Genomic DNA, 18,377 nt, shown 5'->3' with positions numbered 1-18,377 from the left:
GGTATATATGGCTACTAGATATTTTCCAGGTTTCCAGTGCATTTTGTTATTTTGGCCCACAAAGAGGGAGATTTATCAAAGCCTGTCCAGAGGAACAGTTGCTGAGTTGCCCATAGCAACCAATCAGATCGCTTCTTTCATTTTTGAAAAGGCCTCTGAAAAATAAAAGAAGTGATCTGATTGGTTGCCATGGACAACTCAGCAACTTTTCCTCTGGACAGGTTTTGACAAATCTCCCCCAATATCTATGGTACACAATCTAAATGAGTCTTGTATTTATAATTCAGTTTGAAGTTTCATAAATAATATATTTTATATTTAGTCAATCCCATATAAATTATTAAATATTAATTTCCAGATTTGCCTTTGCACACCATTGTTACGTCGAGCGCTCCGGGTCCCTGCTCCTCCCCGGAGCGCTTGCGGCGTTCTTCTCCTGTTAGCAGCGCCCCGGTCAGACTCGCTGACCGGGAGCGCTGCTCTGAGTCCCCCGACGGGGATGCGATCCGCGTGGCAGGACGTGCCTGCCCGCGGGTCGCATCCCGTTCTGCTCACCTGCCCCGTCCTCTTTCCGTCCCATCCCGGCGCGCGCGGCCCCGCTCTCTAATTGGTGCCTGGCCCAATCAAGTGCAATCACCTCCATTTCCTATATAAACCCACTTCCCCTTCCTGTCTTCGCCAGATCTTGTTGCCCTAGTGCCCTGAGAAAGCATTTTGTGTATCCCAAGCCTGTGTATCCAGACCCTTGCCATTGCCCCTGACTACGACCCTTTGCTGCCTGCCCTGACCTTCTGCTACGTCCGACCTTGCTCTTGCCTTGTCCCTGTGTACCGCACCTGTCTCAGCTGTCAGTGGGGTTGAGTCGTTATCGGATGGAACGACCTGGGGGTTACCTGCCGCTGCAAGTCCATCCCGCTTTGCGGCGGGCTCTGGTGAAAACCAGTAACCCCTTAGATTCCGTTCCCCTGGTACGGCCCACGCCTTCACCTCACTGACACAAAGGATCCACTTCCAGTGTCCTCTCTGCATTCCAGTCTGGATCCTGACAACCATTTTGGTCCTGCCTGGGTCCTTATCAAGTAGGTAAATATATGTCAGCACTGCTGCTTGGGGTGGCAGTGGTGTGTGTGGTAAAGGCAGTGGTGTACAGACAAAATGACTTATGGCCCATCCATGTAACATGCTGCCCCTGCAATTTGCCCCGTGAGACAGATATTCATTTGGCCTCATGGCAGATATGGCCCTTAGTGTGACAGAATGCCAGCATCAGTGTCATGACCGAGGTAAGGATGTGCAGGCCTCATCTCCACCCACCAACTTGGACGATCCACCCTAGATACCGCCCACCAAGTGGGCGAAAGCCCCTCCCTATCTGAGTGCAAGGGAGAGGGATAGAAAAGACAGACGGTTCAGCAAAATTACATAAGTTCACAGATGGATGGTCAGTAGCAAAGGTCCAAAGGTCAAGATATGGGGAGATTTATCAAAACTTGTGCAGAGGACAAGTTGACCAGTTGCTGTTTACCAAGAGTAACCAGCTGCCAGCTAGAGTTTAATGTAAACTAAAGACTGTGCCTTAGTAAGAGAACAAGGAGGAGGTGATATTCAAAATAATTTTGCCTTGTTTGCCCTTTGCTCGCTAAATTTTTTCCAAAAAGTTGTGTACTAGTAAAAGGGAAAGAAAAGGGTGTGGGGCTACAATCATGCCAAAAAATCAATGGTATGCTACAAATAAAACAAACTATACCACCTCAGAGGTGGTGTAGACTGAGCACATGGTGTAAGATGCGCCAGATTTTTTTAATAGCCTAAGTCACTGTAAAAAGTGTGGCACAATCTTAGACTGCTTGGGCTAAGTAATACTTAACAAGATTTTGAATATGTCTCCCATGTACTGCTGCTTGCCCTGAAGAAGTTAGACTTCAGTAAAAGTCTTCTGTGAGTTTTCTGTTCTCTCTCTTCCCGATTTCCCTAAAGGATGGTCCACAGACGGCTCCGTACTCTACTTAGTCTACTGCTGGTTTGACATTATATTCTTGTGCTGGTAGAGCTGGTGGCAGTGCCAGAGATAGTACCCGGAGAAATACAAGGTAAACCCTTAGAATGCTAAACAAATTATGAATGCTAGTCTGCCCTTACACTAATATCCTTTATTTGTAACTCAGTAAATTACCATTGCAAAAACAAAACACTGATATTGCATCTTCTAACTTTCCCAGCTGCACTGATCTGTATCTTGTCCTGAATCATTATCTTTCTCCGCCTTGTTAAGTATCTCTGTACAGATCTTATTGCTGTTAAGTGACATAAGAAAAGAGAATAAGGCTGTAAATTGGTTTAGTTTTCCAAACTACAGATAATAGCATATCCTGCAATGCTGTTTAGGCTCTGTTTACATTATGTTTGTGAACCACATTTGGCACATACATACTCTGGGTTGTTGTACATTGGCATAACCTTTTAATGTATAGAATAGCATAGAAGGCTGTATTTTTTTGCATTCAATTTTTTTATTTATTTTTTACATTTACCAAACCTGGGATGAGTCCCCTCCTAGGAACAACCCCAAACATTGTCAACATTGAAGCAGGGTTTGCAGTATGGAGGCAACCTACTCATCATCTGTAGTACCTACAGCTCCATAACACAAAACCGTAGAGATTCTATGTGCTGCTATTAGAATGAGTTTAGCTACAAAAACACAAACCATACGTTAATGTAGAAAGAAATATGGTAACCCCAATTCTGATTTTGCCAGAAGCTGTAATTATTGTCTAGTTCTGAAATATATTTCACTAAAGGAACCTGCACGAAACCCAATAACAGAATATGTTTTGCTTATTATGGTACAGGGTGTGTTTAGAGCTGGAAATGTGTCTTCATTTGTCTGTTCCATTAGCCCACTGGGTATATCAAGGTAAAATGCACTGAGGAAAAGCCACAAATTGGAAGATGCCCTTGCAGATCACAGCCATATAAAATTCATGCAGATAAGGTAGGTTTTACTTTGATTTCTTTGGATAAAAATTATTTCAACATTAGAAATGACCACGTCTGCTTCTAATACACACAAGCACAATGCAGGATAGGAAAATTAATTATTTGCCTTCTCTCTAAATCTGCCATCAAATACAGGAAAATTGTTCACATAGTATTTCTATAATTTATCATCATATTTTTGCCATTAGTATTAACCCTTCCCCATCCGCAAGTCTCCCAACGACCATAACATATAGAGCCATACAGGGGTCTTGTTTTTTGCAGGGCCAATTATACTTTTTTAAAGACACCCTTATTTTTACCATAAAATGTACAGTGATATAGAAAAAAATATATCTGTTTGAAATTGAAAAAAAAACTGCAATTCTGCAAATTGTAAGGGATTTAGTTTTAACTTTGTAGTGAAACTGATTTGTTATCTTTAGTTTACAGGTCAGTGGGATTACAGTGACACCAAATGTATAGAATGTTATGATCTACTACTTTAAAAGGGCTAAAGATTTATTCTGAGCCCCTATAACCTTTTTGCTTTTTCTTCTATGAAGCTGAATGTTGGCTCATTTTGTGTCCTGTGACTTTTACTTTTTATCAGTACCATTTTGGTGTTGGACTTTTTTTATTCTTGTATTTGGTATTTTTATCATTCACGTCATTCACAGTGTGAGACCACTTATGTCATTTTTTAATAGTTTGAAAAAGTTTGAAAACTAAGACTCTTTTTTTTTAATTATAAGAAAAGGAGTTTTTTTTTTCTTTAATATTTTTAGATACACATTGCGTATACTCAGTGTATTACACACCGGGAAAAATCTGCTATGCAGCGGAAAGTACGCTGCATATTCTCCTAAGAGTAAACACACAGGGTTTCCCCGAGGCATACTTGTGTGCGCAGTGAGGTTTAAAGGCGGGGTCAGTGTGCCATTGTTACTGTGACGCGCAGGCCACATTGCGCACACAGGGATGCCGCGGAGAAGCCCTATGTGTTTGCAAATAGGAGAATACGAAGTGTATTTCCCTCTGTGCAGCAGATTTTGTGCAGCATGAAATACATCCCGTCATAAAAAGAACTTGTTAATATCTGAGGAAATAGTCGGACTCAGATGTGAATTGTTTTGATTAGCTTTGTCTACAATTCAGCAGGTCATAATTTTGATAATTTTAATAATTTTCATAATTTTTAATTTTTCATAATTAATATTTTTTATGACCATAATTCATAATTCATAATTGAGTTATTACCACACGACAATACGCTGCACATACACAATGAGTGACAGCATCCCGTATTTTTATTTTTTTAGAATATGTGGTCATTTGCTTGTTTATACAATTCATTGCCGTACTACTGTATGTCAGTGAACTGTCAAATTGAAGATCTTCTGCTACAGCCTGTCTGAGGCAAACTGTACAAGCAGATCTCCCTATGGCAGATACCTAATCAATACCCTGAGGGAGATTTATCAAAACCTATGTAGAGGAAGAGTGCCATAGCAACCAATCAGATCGCTTCTTTCATTTTTGACAAAGCCTCTGAAAAAACGATCCCGAGAATGAAAGTTAAATGTCCTCCAAATGAGTGGAGCTACCACTGCCTGGATGCAGCCATGGTGGCCCCCCTGATGGCCACCTCCTTTGAGGCTATGGATATGCCATATACATTTGCATAGTTCTATATTTGCAAAAGTTCTATGTGCATTACTATCCCTTACAGAATATGTATACTTATTAATCCTTTGCTAATTTCTCACAGAGTACAAGTAAATTAGAGGAATGTTCAGTAAGTGTAGGAAGATCCTCTCAGCTACATTCAGTCGTCTATTACTTGGCCTACATGGATCCTGTATGGTAATCCTAGCAACTCTGATGAAGCAAGATTCCTCCTACTTGTATCTACTCACTGGAATTGTTCTCTTGTTTGTTGAGATGTCCATGACACTACAGATGACAGAACATGGAGAATGGAAATGGTAACCTCAGATGCTGTCTGTGTACATGAGCAGTAGCACTATTTCTGTACATTTTATAACTTGTATATTGTATTTTTCAGAAGATTTTTGCTCTGCAGGCTTCATTTATAATTTGCAGTTCTCCAAGAGCTGGTGGGCAGAGCTCCCCCACCTCCATAGATTTGTATTGCTTGTCTTGCAGACGCAGGATGAAGCTGAGCTGATTTTAAGAGTGAAATACAGTCTCAAAGCAAATGGAAGAAACGATATATAACAGGAGAAAGAAGCATTTTTGTCTAATAAGATATATTACACAGTTTCTTTAAATTACAGGTCCATTCAAGGCAATATTCAAGTGTCAAGGAGGCGGTGCCAAGCTGTTAAAGTGTCACGGTTTGGCAGTCTTCCTTGACCGCCTTCACCTTCCAGCCCAAGCAGGGGCTGGGAGGTGGGAAAAAAGTGAGTAAGCATGCATGTGGCACTTGAGCAGCCCAGCTCTGCCTCCTTGACACTACTCACGTGCCTTCACCCCCCAGCTCCACCTTGATTATTTACAGAGCCCAGTATGTCAGTAAGCAGGGTCTGAGAGGTAAGGGCAGGCAAGAAGTCATGCCAGTGCACCCTAGTCATGCATTTTCTTTCATCTTTTTTTTATGTATTAATGATGTATTTTGATATCTCATGTAACAGAAAAGTTCTCCATTCAAATGAACGTAACGAGACTGTCAGCTGTAATTTTGGCTTGATCATGAGTTGGAGAAACATGAAGTTGTACAATTCAGGAACCTTTAGTTTGATAGCTGTAGGTGTGCATCTCTAGCCTGAATCTTTGTAGAAAGGTTCGCATGAGCTGAATATGAGTAATTGCCCATTTAGTTACAGTTAGAATTAGCCATGGGGGTGCTAGGGAGTCAATAGGGTCATTATTTGGCAGACCAGCATTTTTTAAAAACTTTTTTTAGTCCCACTCTGGGACTTGATGCTGTGATCATTTGATCACTTAAATAACGCTATAATTCAATGTGTTATACTGTATTAGCCCCCTCCCAAGTCAAACTCCTTGAGTGCCATGATCACTATTGACTACGGAGCTTAAAGGGTTAAATGGTCTCTATTCATACCTATCTCTAACTCTGACCATTATAGCTTGATGTTGACTGTAAAGTACAAGAGTCCTGTAATAATTTGTATGATGTACTCTACCTAATTCATCCTGATCCAACATAAACAGTGAGAGCGCTACAGGTTCTTTGACTAATCAGGGAAACTCTTGTTGGTTTAGGGGCACCACCAGCTCCTCCGATGGCTCAGTCCAAGCTGTGGAGTCACTTCTTAAATCAACCACTGTTTCTAGCCCAATGAACTCTAGTGACTAAATGTTGATCTTATTGATGACATTAATGTGGCCACTTATCGGCCCCAACACTCGGCTGTAGAACCCTAGAAGGCAACTGCTGATGTTAAAACATTTTTTCAATCATATTAATATACTGGCCTGTTCTTTATGTTTTGCAGGTTTTCTCCGATGGTGCTTCTGTATTTATCTTCTGTTATCCCTTCTGTTTTTGTGTTGGAACTTGAATACCTGAGGTTTAGTGTGAAAGCAAATGGAACAAATGAAAGCCTTGTGAACAGTACCAATTTCAAAGAATTTGTACGTATTTTACACTTCAAATGAGAACATAATGGTTTTTTTGTTTTAAAATTTATTTTTTATTAAATTTCAAACAAAGCATAAATACCAATACAAAATGTATTCTTATAGAAGGTTAGAACCAAGAGGTATAATATCAATATAACAAAGAACATGGCTATTATTAAAGTTGGCTTGTTATGACAATGTCTTTCAGGTACAATAGTCATTAATGTAGCAGTAGGATAACAGTTAATATAAGCATAGTCTCTATTTGTATACAAAGCAGAGGCACATATCTGTAGACAAGTTTGGATCAATTATAAAAGTGTAATCACGTTGCTCAAGACTAGTGCCGAAACTCACGTGATCAGACAGACTCCCAGACATCTGTGAGACTAGGACATCTGGGAGTCCATCTGATAACATGAGTTTCGACATTAGTCTTAGGCAACAGGATTGCACTTGTATTTTAAAGGAAAACTGTGAGTGTTAACTGGCACAGGCAGCGTTAACTAGCACTCTGATATCACCGCCGCCAGCTGCAGCACTGCCCAGCTCAATATTTCTCCCCTCCCTCCACCTCTCCCTCTTCTCCCCATTCTGTAAATAAGAGGGATAGGCAGAGGGAGGGGAGGAATATTGAGCTGGGCGGCACTGCGGCCGGCAGCTGTGACGTCAGAGTGCCAGTTAACGCCACCTGTGCCAGTTAGCACTCAATTAGCATATAGGGAAAAATGAAGATATTGGCCAGATGGATCCAGGCACAGTAAGCATCAAACTGATCAGCGTCCCCCGCACTATCAACCAGTACCGCTGGTAAGTGCGGGGGGAGCAAGCTGACAGTTTTCCTTTAACCATATCCTGCCACCAGCGGAAATGATAGTAACCCATTATTCCATGGGTTCATGCATGTGGCTGTACTACAGATGCACATTGTATGGATCTGTAATAGAACAGCCATTGACTGTTATGGATCCATACAGTATCTCTTCATTCCTTTAATTTTATATGTAGGCACACAGAGGTTTCACGCAGCATGTCTGGCATCTTCCATCACGTTGTCACGATTCGGCAGGCTGGGGGTGGATCCTCTGTGTCAGAGAGGGATTGGCGTGGACCGTGTCGGTGGACCGGTTCTAAGTTGCTACTGGTTTTCACCAGAGCCCACCGCAAAGCGGGATGGTCTTGCAGCGGCGGTAGCAACCAGGTCGTATCCACCGGCAACGGCTCAACCTCTCTGACTGCTGAGATAGGCATGGTACAAGGGATAAGGCAAGAGCAAGGTCGGACGTAGCAGAAGGTCAGGGCAGGCAGCAAGGATCGTAGTCAGGGGCAACGGCAGGAGGTCTGGAACACAGGCTAGGAACACTCAAGGAAAGGCTTTCTCTGGCACAAGGGCAACAAGATCCGGCAAGGGAGTGCAGGGGAAGTGAGGTATAAGTAGGGAGTGCACAGGTGGAAACTAATCAAGCTAATTGGGCCAGGCACCAATCATTGGTGCACTGGCCCTTTAAGTCTCAGAGAGCTGGCGCGCGCGCGCCCTAGAGAGCGGAGCCGCGCGCGCCAGCACATGACAGCAGGGGACCGGAACGAGAAAGTGACTTGGGATGCGATTCGCGAGCGGGCGCGTCCCGCTGTGCGAATCGCATCCCCGACGGCCATGTCAGTGCAGCGCTCCCGGTCAGCGGGACTGACCGGGGCGCTGCAGGGAGAGAGACGCCGTGAGCGCTCCGGGGAGGAGCGGGGACCCGGAGCGCTCGGCGTAACACACGTGATTTATTACAGACGTGTTTTTCAGTACTCTGTAGGTACTCTAATACTCTGTATTGCCATACAATATCTGTGTTTTTCTAGAAATAACATATGATTTTAACTCTGACTAGGAAAAGACCTACTCCATTGTGTTACAAATATCAGAAGAGTTAACAATCTTGGTCCTGGTTATAGGACGTTGGCTGATGCCAAGAGGAAACATGAGCCGCGACCAACTCGCTCAGCTTCTTCTGATGTACCTTGCTTTAGGTGCAGATATCCTGGATATTTTAGAACTTATAAAGGAGCCATCAGTAAAGAACAAGAAGACTACAACTGTGGCGGGACTGTGTCTATTTTCCTTGGCGATCATGCAATTTACATTAGTCCTTACTCAAACATGGTCTCCCTCATCTCCAGAAATTAAGGACAATGAGCATTTACAGTCACTGTCTGAGGTTAAGAATTGCATACTGTCTCAATGCTGCCAGAGTGAGGTTTGGAGCGTGATCATCATGGTGGGGATGCAGGACGGACCCTTTCTGATTTACCGCTTGTACTTAGTAACTGTTCAAAAAGTGTTTAATCGGTCCATATTCTTCTTTATATACAAAAATATGTTGGCAGTTATAATACAGGTTTACCGGGTTGTTGTATTTTTTGGCAACCAAAATCGCATTCGAAAAAAGTTTATTCATAAGATTTAATAACAATTGTTAGATGGATGCAAGAGCATATGATCGCTGTGCATGCAATGTCTAATAAGACAAAAAATAAAAGTAAAGCAATTTCCTGTTCAAACTGTTGTGATAGAATTTAGCATAATAAGTGTTAAGCCTATCAGGCTGTATTTGTGCAAGGGGCAAATATTTCCCCCCCTAAACTACTAGGCGGGGCATATAGGTGTTGTGGGTGGGGGTTAGGCATATATAATGCCCCCTGCTCTTACTGGTGGGGCGTACGTGACGATTTTGCAGATGTGGTGTGGTCTGGCATTAAAATTTCCCGCCAGTTTTTTCAAGCCGGAGTCTCGCTGTCATGCAGAGAACAGGTGGTGCAGTCAGTGATCAGGGGGCCATCTCTGGGCGGAATGCTCTGCTACCGCCACCCATGGTGGTAAGGGCTGCAGTACGGTAAGGTGTTTGGGTACATTGCCTGATTGTGTCTGTGTCTCCGCCGGCTTCCCCGGGGCCCTACCCTTGCTCTCGGGTATTGTGGGAAGCTGAGGAAGGGGGTATGGGCGCAACCGGGGTGATGTCTGTTGGGACGTCTGGTATCTGCCCCGTGTTATGCTCCGGTTCACGAGGGCTTCAGCTGGAGGTGTCGGTGCTGGGGGAAATCCCTCTCCATACTGCAGTAGGTATGTCAAGTTCATTACCGGCTATGGCAGTTTGGGGTGAGACATGGGAGGTCAGGGGATGCCACTGGGTCTCGCTCGCTCTCCTCCGGTGCCTTCTACACTGGCTGTTTATTTCACAGATTGTAGCTTGCTCCTTGCGTCTATCTATAATTCTGATGCCTACAAGTGTCACCTGGAGGTGTCTGAGCTGCTCAACAGAATGACTCGGTTCCTACACTACGTATCAGTGATGCCCATTAGTGGATATATATACTGCATTATACTTCCCTCCTATAATGCATCTTGTCTAATTCTTTATTGTGTGGTATAGTTATGCAGGCTGAGGGCAGTGCTGTGACATCAAATTCAAAGGCAGGAGAAAAAAAACCCAGGCATATTATACACAGCACAAACGGTAAGCGTTATGTTCAGGGCATACGTTCCGTACATGCTCGTAGTTTGGCAAGGTGCATGTGGTTTTTGTATGTTTTCGGTACATATGGTCATAATATTTACACAGTGAACACTTATAGTATTTAGAAATAGTGCATATGGTAACAGTTTTCATAGTTTTTATGCAGTGCTTATACTTATAGGCCCTCATTTACTAACATGATTCCGACTCTTTTTGTCGGGTTTTGCGCCTGAATTTTGTTGACAGAATGCGCCACAGAAAAAAACTCGACAGAATTTGAATCACTCTGAGTGGGAGAAAAAAAAAACTACAAAATTGGCATTGTTTTCGGGAAAAGGGACGTGTTCCCTACATTTCATCCAAAATCACTTGTCTTATCTGAAAACCACTCAGAAAATCATGTGAATTTTCTGGAAGAAAACCCTACACTTTTAACCCCTTAAGGACCAAGGACGTACCGGTACGTCCTTGGTCCTGCTCTTCTGATATAACGTGGGGTTACACAGTAACCCGGCGTCATATCACGGCGGGCCCGGCGTCATAGTGAAGCCGGGACCCGCCTCTAATAGCGTGCAGTGCCGATCGCGGCACCGCGCGCTATTAACCCTTTAGCCGCGCGCTCAGAGCTGAGCCGCGCGGCTAAAAGTGAAAGTGAAAGTTCCCGACTAGCTCAGTCGAGCTGTTCGGGATAGCCGCGGCTAATCGCGGCATCCCGAACAGCTGACAGGACAGCGGGAGGGCCCCTTCCTGCCTCCTCGCTGTCCGATCGCCGAATGACTGCTCAGTGCCTGAGATCCAGGCATGAGCAGTCATGCGGCAGAATCGTTGATCACTGGTTTCTTATGAGAAACCAGTGATCAACATAGAAGATCAGTGTGTGCAGTGTTATAGGTCCCTATGGGAGCTATAACACTGCAAAAAAAAAGTGAAAAAAAAAAGTGAATAAAGATCATTTAACTCCTCCCCTATTAAAAGTTTGAATCACCCCCCTTTTCCAATAAAAAAAAAACACAGTGTAAATAAAAATAAAAATAAACATATGTGGTATCACCGCGTGCGGAAATGTCCGAATTATAAAAATATATCATTAATTAAACCGCTCGGTCAATGGCGTGCGCGCAAAAAAATTCCAAAGTCCGAAATAGTGCATTTTTGGTCACTTTTTATATCATTTAAAAATGAATAAAAAGTGATCAATAAGTCCTATCAATGCAAAAATGGTACCGTTAAAAACTTCAGATCACGGCGCAAAAAATTAGCCCTCATACCGCCCCATACGCACAAAAATAAAAAAGTTATAGGGGTCAGAAGATGACAATTTTAAACGTATAAATTTTCCTGCATGTAGTTATGATTTTTTCCAGAAGTCCGACAAAATCAAACCTATATAAGTAGGGTATCATTTTAATCGTATGGACCTACAGAATACATATCAGGTGTCATTTTTACCGAAAAATGTACTATGTAGAAACTGAAGCCCCCAAAAGTTACAAAACAGCGTTTTTTTTTTCAATTTTGTCGCACAATGATTTTGTTTCCCGCTTCACCATAGATTTTTGGGCAAAATGAATGAGGTCATTACAAAGTAGAATTGGTGGCGCAAACAATAAGCCATCATATGGATTTTTAGGTGTAAATTTGAAAGAGTTATGATTTTTTAAAGGCAAGGAGCAAAAAACGAAAATGCAAAAACGGAAAACCCCCCGGTCCTTAAGGGGTTAAGCATGTATAAAGTTTCAGAAAGTGGAGTAAATTCTCTGGCTGTTCGCTCCTTTGCCTGCCTCATCTTTTTCTAGCGATTCTTACTTGTAATTTTCCAAATTTTTTTTTTTTTGCACAATTTAATTTTTAAACAACATTTTTGCTTTCTTTTCACATTTTTCTTTACAACACGTTTCCTCCCCCCCACATTGTTCATCTTAATAGATCTATATGTGTATATATACATATATGTATATATATATAAAAAAAATATATATATATATATATATATATATATATAGAAAGATAGACTATTTTATTAAATGTATTAATATCTAGACCTAGATAAATATCTAGATTAAAAAAATTTTTACACAAAAGCATTCAATATTTTATTCATAAAAGTGTTGAACTGTACAAAATGTTTTCAGGTTATAAAACAAGTTACTTTCACACAAAACACAATGGTAAACAGTCCCTTGTTAGAAATCACTCCAATTTTTTTATTTCCCTCGGCCTCTTGGCTGTCGGTTATTGTGTGAGGCAAACTTACACTTTTGCATAAAATACGCCCATTTCAGAGAGAAAAAGAAACACTCTGAGTGGTTTCTAAAGTGTCGGTTGTGCGGCGTAAAATGTGCATAAATAGTTGCATAAAAAGCATAATAGATGCATAAATAGTCGTACAAACGTTGCGACAAAAATTTAGGTGCTAGAACCGAGAAAAAGAGTCGGGCCATAGTGTTATATGCAGTGCATACCGTTATAGTGTTGTATACAGTACATACGCTCATAGTGTTATATGCAGCGCATACAGTTATAGTGTTGTATACAGTACACACGCTTATAGTGTTACATGCAGTGCGTACAGTTATAGTGTTGTATACAGTACACACGCTTATAGTGTTACATGCAGTGCGTACAGTTATAGTGTTGTATACAGTACAGACACCCAAAGTGTTATATGCAGTGTGTACAGTTATAGTGTTGCATACAGTACACATGCTTATAGTGTTACATGCAGTGCATACAGTTATAGTGTTGTATACAGTACATACACTCATTGTGTTATATGCAGTGCATATAGTTATTAGTGTTGAGCGGCATAGGCCATATTCGAATTCGCGAATATTCGCGAATATATGGACGAATATTCGTCATATATTCGCGAATATTCGCATATTCGTTATATCCTCGTTTTATTTTCGCGTATGCGAAAATACACGCATGCGAAAATTAACAACATGAAAATTAGCATATACTAAATTTTGGCATATGCGAATTTTCGCACGCCAGTCTAACACAGTAGTATTACAGCCTTCTTTACACCACACAAGCTGGAAGCAGAGAGGGGTGATCACTGTGATGTGTACTGTGAAAAAAAAAAAAAAAAAAAAAAAAAACGAATATTCGTAATTACGAATATATAGCGCTATATTCGCGAAATTCGCGTATTCGCGAAATTCGCGAATTCGCGAATATGCGATATTCGCGAATAATATTCGAATTGCGAATATTCGCGAGCAACACTAATAGTTATAGTGTTGTATACAGTACATACGCTTATAGTGTTATATGAAGTGCGTACAGTAATAGTGTTGTATACAGTATGTGAGCTTATAGTGTTATATGCAGTGTGCACAGTTATATTGTGGTATACAGTACACACGCTCATAGTGTTATGTGCAGTACATACAGTTATACTGTTGTATAAAGTACATACGCTCATAGTGTTATATGTAGTGAGTACATTTATAGTGTTGTATACAGTACACATGCTTATAGTGTTATATGCAGTGCTTGCAGTTATAGTGTTGTATACAGTACATACTCTCATAGTGTTATATGCAGTGCGTACAGTTATAGTGTGGTATATAGTACATACGCTCATAGTGTTATATGCAGCGTATACAGTTATAGTGTTGTATACTGTACATACGCTCATATTGTTATATGCAGTGCATACAGTTAAAGTGTGGTATACAGTACATACACTCATAGTGTTATATGCAGTATGTACAGTTATAGTGTGGTATACAATACATACGCTCATAGTGTTATATGCAGTACGTACAGTTTTAGTGTTGTATACAGTACATACGCTCCGAGTGTTATGTGCAGTGTGTACAGTTATAGTGTGGTGTACAGTACATACGCTCATAGGGGGAGATTTTTCAAAATCTGTCCAAAGTGAATGCGAATATTTGTGAATATTGATCCCCCCTTTCTTTTAGCTTGTGGGCCAATGAGAATGATGCAAATACAGTTGTCGGAGATTAGCAGCATACCCAGCAACCAATAGGAAAGTATCCCACCCATTCGCTATGGGTGGGTTCACACCACGTTTTTACCCATACGGGAGCGCTTACGGCTGGGGGGAGCTAAAACCGTGCGCTCCCGTATCCCGGCCGTATGCGCCCGTATGGTAATTAATTTCAATCAGCCGACCGGAGTGAAATGTTCGCTCCGGTCGGCTAATTTTTACCCCATATGCGCTTTTCCAACCTGACCTAAAACCGTGGTCTTTACAGTGGTCTTCAAACTGTAGCCCTCCAATTGTTGCAAAACTACAATTCCCAGCATGCCCAGGCAGTCAGTGCATGCTGAAAGTTGTAGTTTTGCAACACCTGGAGGACCACAGTTTGGAGACCACTACTTAGTGGTCTCCAAACTGTTCATCCCCAGTTGTTGCATAACTACAACTCCTAGCATGCCTTTCGGCTGTCAGTGCATGCTGGGAATTGTAGTTTTGCAATAGCAGTAGGCACACTGGTTGGGAAACACTGAACTAGAGTCTGATTCCTAACTCAGTAATTCCAACTCGTGTGCCTCCAGCTGTTCCATAACTACAACTCCCAGAATCCACGGACATACTGTACATGCTGGGAGTTGTAGTTTTGCAACAGCTGGAGGCACACGGGTTGGCATCACTGAGCTAGAGTCTGTTTCCTAACAGTGTGCCTACAGCTGTTGCAAAACTACAACTGCCAGCATGTATGGTCTGTCAGTGCATTCTTGGAGTTGTAGTTTTGCCACAGCTGAAGGTCTGGGGTGCTCCCCCCTCCCAAGTGAATGTACAGGGTACATTCACACAGGCGGGTTTACAGAGGGTTTCCTTCTACCAGTTTGAGCTGCGGCAAATTTTCCGCCGCAGCTCAAACTCCCAGCGGAAAACTCACTGTGAACCCTCGCCTATGTAAATGTACCCTAAAAACACTACACTACACTAAAACAAAATAAAAAGTAAAACACTACATACACCCCCGTACACAGTCCCCCCCCCCCCCAATAAAACTGAAAAACATCTCATACGGCAGTGTCTCCTAAACGGAGCCTCCCGCTGTTGCTAAACAACAACTCCCAGTATTGCTGGACAGCCATTGACTGTCCTGGCAGGCTGGGAGTTTTGCAACAGCTGGAGGCACTCTGTTTGGGAAACACTGCCATAGGGTTTTGGTGGAGACAAGCGCCATCCTTGTAGGGGGGTCCGCCCCTATTGTAAATTCCTAATCTAGGCCTCAAGGCACATGGCGCTCTCTCACTTCAGAGCCCTGTTGTATTTCAAGGCAACAGTTTAGGGCCACATATGGGGTATTTGCGTTACAAATTTTAGGGGGATTTTTCTGCTTTTACCCCTTATGAAAAGAAAAAGTTGGGGTCTTCACAGCATGTTAGTGTAAAAAAAAAAATTTTACACTAACATGCTGGTGTTGCCCCCATACTTTTCATCTTCACAAGGTTTAATAGGAGAAAAAGACCCCCAAAATTTGTAACCCCATTTTTTCTGAGTATGAAAATACCCCTTATAAAGTGCTCTGCTGGCGCACTACAGGGCTCAGGAGAGGAGGAGTGACATTGAGCTTTTGAAGAGAGAATTTGTTTGGAATGGAAGTCGGGGGCCTTGTGTGTTTACAGAAGCCCCCCCGTGGTGCCAGAACAGTGGACCCCCCCACATGTGACCCCATATTTGAATCTACACCCCTCATAGAATTTAATAAGGGATGAAGTGAGCTTTTACACCCCACTGGCGTTTGACAGATCTTTGGAACAGTGGACTGTGCAAATGAAAAATTACATTTTTCATTTTCACGGACCACTGTTCCAAAAATCTGTCAGACACCTGTGGGGGATAAATGCTCCCTGCACCCCTTATTACATTACGTTAGGGGTGTAGTTTCCAAAATGGGGTCACATGTAGGGGGGGGTCCATTGTTCTGGCACCACGGGGGGCTTTGTAAACACACGTGTCCTTCAATTCCAGACACATTCTCTCTCCAAAATCCCAATGGAGCTCCTTCTCTTCTGAGCATTGTAGTTCGCCCACAGAGCAATTTACATTAACATATGGGATATTTCTATACTTAGAAGAAATGGTGTTACGAATTTTGGGGGGCTTTTTTCCTATTTTACCTTGTGAAAATGAAAAATTTAGGGCAACACCAGCATTTTAGTGCAAAAAAATTTTTGTTCTCATTTTCCCATCCAACTTTAACAAAAATTCGTCAAACACTTGTGGAGTGTTAAGAAGCACTATACCCCGTGTTACGTTCCGTTAGGGGTGCAGTTTCGAAAATGGGGTCACACGTGGGTATTTTATTTTTTGCGTTTATGTCAGAACCGCTGTAAAATCAGCCACCCCTGTGGAAATCAACAATTTAGGCCTTAAATGTACATAGTGCGCTCTCATTCCTGAGCCTTGTTGTGCGCCCGCAGAGCATATTACGCCCACATATGGGGTATTTCCGTACTCAGGAGAAATTGCGTTACAAATTTTGGGGGTCTTTTTTTCCTTTTACTGGGGCAACACCAGCATGTTAGTGTAAAATTTTTTATTATTTTACATTAACAGGCTGGTGTAGACCCCAACTTTTCCTTTTCATAAGGGAGAAAAAGCCCCCCAAAATTTGTAGTGCAATTTCTCCTGAGTGCGGAAATACCCCAAATGCGGCCCTAAACTGTTTCCGTTAAATACGACAGGGCTCCAAAGTGAGAGAGCACCATGCGCATTTGAGGACTAAATTAGGGATCGCATAGGGATGGACATAGGGGTATTATACACCAGTGATTCAAAACAGGGTGCCTCCAGCTGTTGCTAAACTCCCAGCATGCCTGGACAGTCAGTGGCTGACCGAAAATGCTGGGAGTTGATGTTTTGCAACAGCTGGAGGCTCCGTTTTGGAAACACTGCCGTATGATATGTTTTTCATTTTTATTGGGGGGGGACAGTGTAAGGGGGTGTATATGTAGTGTTTTACCCTTTATTATGTGTTAGTGTAGTGTTTTTAGGGTATATTCGCACAGGCGGGTTTACGGTGAGTTTCCCGCTAGGAGTTTGTGCTGTGGCAGAAAATTTGCCGCAGCTCAAACTTGAAACAGGAAACTCGCTGTAAAACCGCCCGTGTGAATGTACCCTATATGTTCACATGAGGGGGGGGGGGGGGGGCAAACCTCCAGCTGTTGCAAAACTACAACTCTCAGCATGCCCTGGGAGATGTAGTTGTGCAACAGCTGGAGTTGAGCAACTACAACTCCCAGCATGTCAAGACAGCTGTTTGGGCATGATGGGATTTGCAGTTTTGCAACAGCTGGAGGGCTACAGTTTAGAGACCACTGCACAGTGGTCTCCAAACTGTGGACCTCCAGATGTAGCAAAACTACAACTCCCAGCATGCTGGGAATTGTAGTTTTGCTAGTTTTTCTCATGCGCGAATATTTGTTTAGACTATGAAGAAAATATATACCGCATGAACAACGCCCGTTTCGCACGTAAAGTGCTTCTTCCGGTTTGTTGTCGTACTCCCATTACCTCCCTTAAATACCTGACCCTACCTGCCGCGGATGCGAAAGGGACGCACACGCCAGTGCCGGAAGTGACGTGGATGAACACTCCGTCAGCTGACCCGTCGTGGCTTCCCCCGTCTCCACAGCAACTCTGCATCATGTGACATTCTTCGCACTGCGGGAAAGGAAAAATAACAAGGGGGGTAAGTAAATACAACAAAGTGAGCTGTGATTAAAACAATGCACAATAAAAATAGTACACAGATTAAAAACAAATAAAGGACACCCTACAGGAAAATGCTCATATCAATTTTTTCGTTTTATCCTCCTGCGCCCATAGCTCCTGTTCTTAAGATCCACTTGCTCTCACATTGCAGTAGACTCCGATTTCTGTCACCACCGTTTTTGGAATTTTCAACAATTTGTATCCCAGCAAATTTAAAAACAGACGGATCACCGCCATGTATTTCTCCAATATGTTGAATTAGTCCGGGACATCCAACTCCCGTGGTGACAGATCGGAGATGTTCCCTGATGCGTACATTCAAACTGCGAATCGTTTTTACAATATAGAACAGACCACATATGCAATAGATGACATATACCACATATTTGGATTTACATGTGATAAAGTCCCGTACTTGCCAGTTAATTCCACCCAGGGTAAGATATTTCATTTCTGCATTAAAGGGACATTGTTGACATTGCCGACACTTAAAGTTCCCCTGGGGTCTTCTTTTTTTTTGCTACTTTTTCTGTTCTCTGTACTGGTTCGGGCCAAGTAGGCTACCCAAAGTTTTTGTCTTT

At 42.4% G+C, this 18,377-nt stretch overlaps 1 protein-coding gene across 1 annotated transcript; it reads left to right on the top strand.

Moving 5' to 3' along the window:
* The first annotated feature begins 191 nt into the window (after positions 1 to 191).
* LOC130294545 (transmembrane protein 26-like) lies at positions 192 to 9,106 on the top strand. Its single transcript, XM_056544513.1, has 6 exons — positions 192 to 250; positions 1,978 to 2,090; positions 2,853 to 2,995; positions 4,751 to 4,967; positions 6,462 to 6,600; positions 8,466 to 9,106. The coding sequence occupies exons 4-6, from the start codon at positions 4,771 to 4,773 to the stop codon at positions 9,039 to 9,041; spliced, it is 912 nt and encodes a 303-aa protein (XP_056400488.1). The 5' UTR covers positions 192 to 250; positions 1,978 to 2,090; positions 2,853 to 2,995; positions 4,751 to 4,770; the 3' UTR covers positions 9,042 to 9,106.
* Positions 9,107 to 18,377: the final 9,271 nt, after the last annotated feature.

Source organism: Hyla sarda, chromosome 10 (genome assembly GCF_029499605.1).
Source record: "Hyla sarda isolate aHylSar1 chromosome 10, aHylSar1.hap1, whole genome shotgun sequence".
NCBI classification, from domain to species: Eukaryota; Metazoa; Chordata; class Amphibia; order Anura; family Hylidae; genus Hyla; species Hyla sarda.
The sequence above is the reverse complement of the archived record's forward strand: the minus strand, read 5'-3'. Positions and strand labels throughout refer to the sequence as shown.